At 45.2% G+C, this 6,145-nt stretch overlaps 1 protein-coding gene across 1 annotated transcript; it reads left to right on the top strand.

The window, feature by feature from the left end:
- Positions 1 to 520: 520 nt before the first annotated feature.
- Positions 521 to 5,711, top strand: Slitrk1 (SLIT and NTRK like family member 1). Its single transcript, XM_028772239.1, has 2 exons — positions 521 to 903; positions 1,362 to 5,711. Exon 2 carries the CDS (start codon positions 1,415 to 1,417, stop codon positions 3,503 to 3,505), a length of 2,091 nt encoding a protein of 696 aa, XP_028628072.1. The 5' UTR covers positions 521 to 903; positions 1,362 to 1,414; the 3' UTR covers positions 3,506 to 5,711.
- Positions 5,712 to 6,145: the final 434 nt, after the last annotated feature.

Below are 6,145 nucleotides of genomic sequence, written 5' to 3'. Positions count from 1 at the left end.
ATATATATATAGTAGCCACTTTCTGTGTGCAAAAATAAAATAGAGGTTTCAAAGACATCAAACGATATAAAACGCTGTACCGCAGAGAAGGCAGAAACACATTTAAAGCACCGATGAAAATGGCGTGCAATATAATTACCTCAAATTGCTGTTCGCTTGACACCCTGACACTAATTTTATTCAAGCCATTGGGAAATAAATGTTTTAAAAGCTGTACTTTCGGAACGCTAGAGCTCGCGGGGGCTGTGAGGTCTTTAAGGAAAGGAAAGGGTAAAGTTTCTAGCACGCAAAAAGAATTAAATAATCAATTTAAAATAAGCTTCTATGTAGATCGACAGCCTTTAATACCCACGTTTTTAACGCTTGCCCTATACGTGGATTGTTTTTTTTCTTTCTTTCAGCATTCCCTCACCAGATGGATTTTTGCTACTGCAGATCAGCAGAGGGTGTCAGATCTTTCAGAGTGCACCAGGCTGGAACCAGCAGAGCTTCTTAGCAACTCCCCCCTCCTCCCCTTTCTCGCGCTCTCTTCCTCCCTCAGACAACTCGCTCCCCCTCTCTCCTCCCCCCTCCACGTAATTCCGAAAGAGCAGAAGAAAGAGAAGGAGAACAAGCAAAGAAGAGCTAGTAAGCGCCGGCCAGAGCACAGAAAAAAAAGGGCTGAAGACAACCAAAGGGGAGAAAAGGAACAGGATGGACATCCACAAAATGCAGTGATTGCGGAAATTTTCCAGCGCCATTGGTTGGGCAGTGTGTGTTTTGGGCAGGCGTGATTTCAGCACCGGGGGCACTGGACAGCACCTCGGGGGTACTTCTGGGCAACCCGCAACCGAGACAAGAACTCCAGCAGCTGCCTGGACCACTGAAGCCGCCGAAAGCCCTGCTTTGTATCAGAGAGGCAAGGTCAGTCCGACGCACAGCCATCACAGGCAGTGCGCCTGTACTACGCTGCAAACCTGCTTGTTTCTAACATGCACTTGCTTCTAATTGCTAGCATTGTTCCCTTCCTGATTAGTGAGAACCTCTAAACATGATCCTGTAAGGGTGCGCTTCCTTTTAATTTTACAGGTATATATTTAACTTATTTTGGTTATTTTTAAAGGGTTGAGGGGGAGTAGTTTGCTTTCTCTCTCTCTCTCTCTCTTTCCTTTACTTTCCACCCCCTCCCTTTTCTGCTTGTCTTGCACTATGTGCCTGGATAGTTTGTGGGTATAATTATTGACTGGCGTCTGGGCTATTGCAGTACGGGGGGGTTAGGGAGGAAGGAATCCACCCCCACCCCCCCAAACCCTTCTTTTCTCTTTCTCTGGAATCGGACATTGGAGCACTAAATGAACTTGAATTGTGTCTGTGGCGAGCAGGATGGTTGCTGTTACTTTGTGATGAGATCTGGGATGAATTGCTCGCTTTAAAAATGCTGCTTTGGATTCTGTTGCTGGAGACGTCTCTTTGTTTTGCCGCTGGAAACGTTACAGGGGACGTTTGTAAAGAGAAGATCTGTTCTTGCAATGAGATAGAAGGGGACTTACACGTAGACTGTGAAAAAAAGGGCTTCACAAGTCTGCAGCGCTTCACCGCCCCGACTTCCCAGTTTTACCATTTATTTCTGCATGGCAATTCCCTCACTCGACTTTTCCCTAATGAGTTCGCTAACTTTTATAATGCGGTTAGTTTGCATATGGAAAACAATGGCTTGCATGAAATCGTTCCGGGGGCATTTCTGGGGCTGCAGCTGGTGAAACGGCTGCATATCAACAACAACAAGATCAAGTCTTTTCGAAAGCAGACTTTTTTGGGGCTGGACGATCTGGAATATCTCCAGGCTGATTTTAATTTATTACGGGATATAGACCCGGGGGCCTTCCAGGACTTGAACAAGTTGGAAGTCCTCATTTTAAACGACAATCTCATCAGCACCCTACCTGCTAATGTATTCCAGTATGTGCCCATCACCCACCTCGACCTCCGTGGAAACAGGCTGAAAACACTGCCCTATGAGGAGGTCTTGGAGCAGATCCCTGGCATTGCTGAGATCCTGCTAGAGGATAACCCTTGGGACTGCACCTGTGATCTGCTCTCCCTGAAGGAATGGCTGGAGAACATTCCCAAAAACGCCCTAATCGGCCGAGTGGTCTGCGAAGCCCCCACCAGGCTCCAGGGTAAAGACCTCAATGAAACCACGGAACAGGACTTGTGTCCTTTAAAAAACAGAGTGGATTCTAGTCTCCCGGCTCCCCCCGCCCAAGAAGAGACCTTCGCTCCTGGCCCCCTGCCAACTCCTTTCAAGACAAATGGGCAGGACGAGCATGCTACCCCAGGGGCTGTTCCAAATGGAGGTACAAAGATCCCGGGCAATTGGCAGCTCAAAATCAAACCCACTCCACCGATAGCAACTGGGAGCGCCAGAAACAAACCCCCAGTGCATGGCTTGCCCTGCCCCGGGGGCTGCAGCTGTGACCACATCCCAGGCTCAGGCTTAAAGATGAACTGTAACAACCGGAACGTGAGCAGCTTGGCTGATTTGAAGCCTAAGCTTTCCAACGTGCAGGAGCTTTTCCTTCGAGATAACAAGATCCACAGCATCCGAAAATCACACTTTGTGGATTACAAGAACCTCATTCTGTTGGATCTGGGCAACAACAACATCGCAAACATAGAGAACAACACTTTCAAGAACCTTTTGGACCTCAGGTGGCTGTACATGGATAGTAACTACCTGGACACTCTGTCCCGGGAGAAATTTGCTGGACTGCAGAACCTGGAGTATCTGAACGTGGAGTACAACGCGATTCAGCTCATTCTCCCCGGTACTTTCAATGCCATGCCCAAACTGAGGATTCTTATTCTCAACAACAACTTGCTGAGGTCCCTGCCCGTGGACGTTTTTGCTGGGGTCTCCCTGTCTAAGCTCAGCCTGCACAATAATTACTTCATGTACCTCCCAGTGGCAGGGGTGCTAGACCAGTTAACGTCCATCATCCAGATAGACTTGCATGGTAACCCCTGGGAGTGCTCCTGTACCATTGTGCCTTTCAAGCAATGGGCAGAACGGCTGGGCTCCGAGGTGCTGATGAGCGACCTCAAGTGTGAGACACCAGTGAACTTCTTTAGGAAGGATTTCATGCTGCTCTCCAATGACGAGATCTGCCCCCAGCTGTATGCGAGGATCTCGCCCACGTTAACTTCGCACAGTAAAAACAGCACTGGGTTGGCGGAGACCGGGACACACTCCAACTCCTACCTAGACACCAGCAGGGTGTCCATCTCCGTGTTGGTCCCAGGACTGCTGCTGGTGTTCGTCACCTCCGCCTTCACCGTGGTGGGCATGCTCGTGTTTATCCTGAGGAACCGAAAGCGGACCAAGAGAAGGGATGCCAATTCCTCTGCGTCCGAAATTAATTCCCTACAGACAGTCTGTGACTCTTCCTACTGGCACAATGGGCCTTACAATGCAGACGGGTCCCATAGGGTGTATGATTGCGGTTCTCACTCACTCTCAGACTAAGCCCCCGACCCTAAAGGGGGAGGAATGCAGGAAGACGATCCATCCTCCCCTTCCGCCAGCATCGCGGGGGGAGTAGGAGAACATTGACCCAGATCTAGCGTGTCACAAGCACCGATGGACATGAGTAAATAAATAACTATGAACTCACTCAACTAAGAGGCTCTGGCCCCTAAGCTCCCATCTGAAAACAAAGAGCAGACTGTGGAGCTGCGAGTGCAGCGAGCTAGCTCTTTGCTCTGAGCTCCTTTTGACTCAAAGCCCAGCATGGGGCCTGCCAGAAGAATTGAGCCCCCTTACTCAGGGCCAAAGGTCTCCTGGGGCTGGCTGCAGTGGCTCTATACATATATACATATATCATAGCTATATAGAGAAATAGATATCTATTTTTCCCCCGTGGATAGCCCGAAGATGGCTCCCTGTTGGTTATGCAGGGATGGGCAGTTGCACGAAGGCATGAATGTATTGTAAATAAATAACTTTGACTCCTGACAAGAACAAAAAAAATCAAAAAGTGCTGCATGGCTCGCATGGAATCCACACGCTCCAGGGACTATGCCCCCCTCCCCCAATCCCACCGCCCTACTGCGACTGGAGACGACGTCACAGCACCTATCCTCCTACCTGATAAGTCTCATCGTATCAAACTTTCTATAAACAAAATACAGTATAATCAGAAAGTGCCATTTCGCCCTTATTTGTGATTGGTAGGCAGTTCAGAGCGTATGTTTACTGTGAAAAAAATGTAAAGGTTTATTTAAAACATTTGCATGGCTAGGTCATCAGTCCATTTTATGAGTTAACAATGTATTTTGTTGAGCAAAGTTTTTAAGGGTTGTTTTGGGTTCTTTCTTTTGATGGTGATGTTTGATTTTATTTTAGTTTCTGAGGGGGAATATTTTTCTATACATATCCAATAATGCCTTCCATCTGAATGTAAAATAAGTACCCATGATTTCTATTATAGTACCAGTGTAATTATTTAAGAAAAAAGATTCCGGGGCAGTTAAGCATGACCAATTAATGTCACTCTAGTGCTTAGGCTGCGATCCTATGGTAGCAATTGTGTGCTGGTAAAAATCTTACTTATAAAGTAGGAACAAAGAACAGAAGAAGCACGTGAAACTTACTAATTCTATTCGAGGATTTTATAATGGCATATTTTTTCAGTATTAAAGTGAAAATGTTTTCAAATCTGGGTCCTTACATTTTTCCAGTTTCCTATTTGGATTTATGGTGGAAGGGATGGGGGAGGGGGGGAACAGTTGGAGGGGGTGGGTTCCTTCTGGATCTCCAGAAAGGTTCTCTCCTTAATCACCATAGTGTTTAATCATTCAGTAGCTCCTCTCCTCACAATCTCTTATCCAACCCCACCCCCTACCCCCTTGACGTTACTACTTTTCCACTCCCCATAAAGTACAGTCTTACCCAAACAAGTCTGCCCTCCCTCTGCCCTCTCCTAATGCGGCAGCCAGTCCCTTTATTAATACTGGAAATTCCGTGCTGCTGTTTTGTGGTGCTCCCCACACTGCAGATATATTGGAGATGTTAGGATAGATTTGATTTAATTGACTCTGTCTAGATCGGTCTCATTAAACAGAGGGCGATTTGATTGGTCAGCACTCCTTCATGAAAGACAGCCCTAATGACTGGTGTTTGAGATGCTGCTGGCATTTTGAATTCAACATCTGCTGAAAACGGTAAAACTAATTAGTGGCCACCCACCCTCCGCCCCAGCAACTACATATTGAAAATTGTTGAAGTACCCATCTTTATGGAAATCAATCATTATCCTAAAAAAAGGGTTTCACTCTTATCATACCAATTTCTGGTTATGGCCCAGTAATTACCAAGGGAAAGCAGTGAACTATTTGAAATTTACCGACCAATGTAATTCTGGTCTGAATAAGATGCCCTAGGGAATTCTAAGCAACTCTGTTTCATCAGCAGTTAGGCTACAAACCATACATATTGATGGAGTTTGCGTTCCACCACACACCCATTCTTGAGAAGTATGTCAAAGACAGGAGACCGCAGCCTGAAAATGCAGAATTAAAAGCCAGCTCAGTAAAAGCCCCAAGGAGCAGATGTAACTAGATGTGTCAGTTAGAATGCATATTCTAAATAGAAATAATTTTCTAGAACAATGATGTTGTGGAGTATGTATTATTTAACACCTTTAAAATAAAATCTTTATTATACATCATGACTATTCCTAAGGGCATCTATTACCAATTCTTTTTCCTGATTCTTTTGTTTGTGGATGCATTTCATAATGATATAATGGAAAATTGATTGTCCTCTGGTAATTGACCTCAGTTATTTACTCCTCGTTTATTTTTTATATGAAAGCTTTAACATTTTTATGGAAAGAAAAACTGTATTTTTGGTAAACAACTAACAAATTCCTTTACGGTGAAAAAAAAATGGAGGAGATGGGTCATCTCTCCTCTGATGTTAAAAAAAAGAAGAAGAAGTAAAACAACAACAACAACAACATAAAAGGCAGATTTAGAAATGTCTCCCATGAAGGGTGACATTTATGAAGAAATATCTACTGAAGTTTTAAAGCTGATAAATAATTAGGGAAGGTCAAGAACAGGAATGTGTCATAGAAACAGTATACAGAGAAACAAGTTTTTC

This window comes from Grammomys surdaster, unplaced genomic scaffold (genome assembly GCF_004785775.1).
Source record: "Grammomys surdaster isolate TR1022 unplaced genomic scaffold, NIH_TR_1.0 65, whole genome shotgun sequence".
Taxonomy (NCBI): Eukaryota; Metazoa; Chordata; class Mammalia; order Rodentia; family Muridae; genus Grammomys; species Grammomys surdaster.
Note: the sequence above shows the minus strand (reverse complement) of the source record. Positions and strands in the feature narration are given on the sequence as shown.

Bases quoted from the DNA above. Each gene is read 5' to 3' on its own strand.
- Slitrk1 (XM_028772239.1), top strand. From the start codon at position 1,415: ATGCTGCTTTGGATTCTGTTGCTGGAGACGTCTCTTTGTTTTGCCGCT.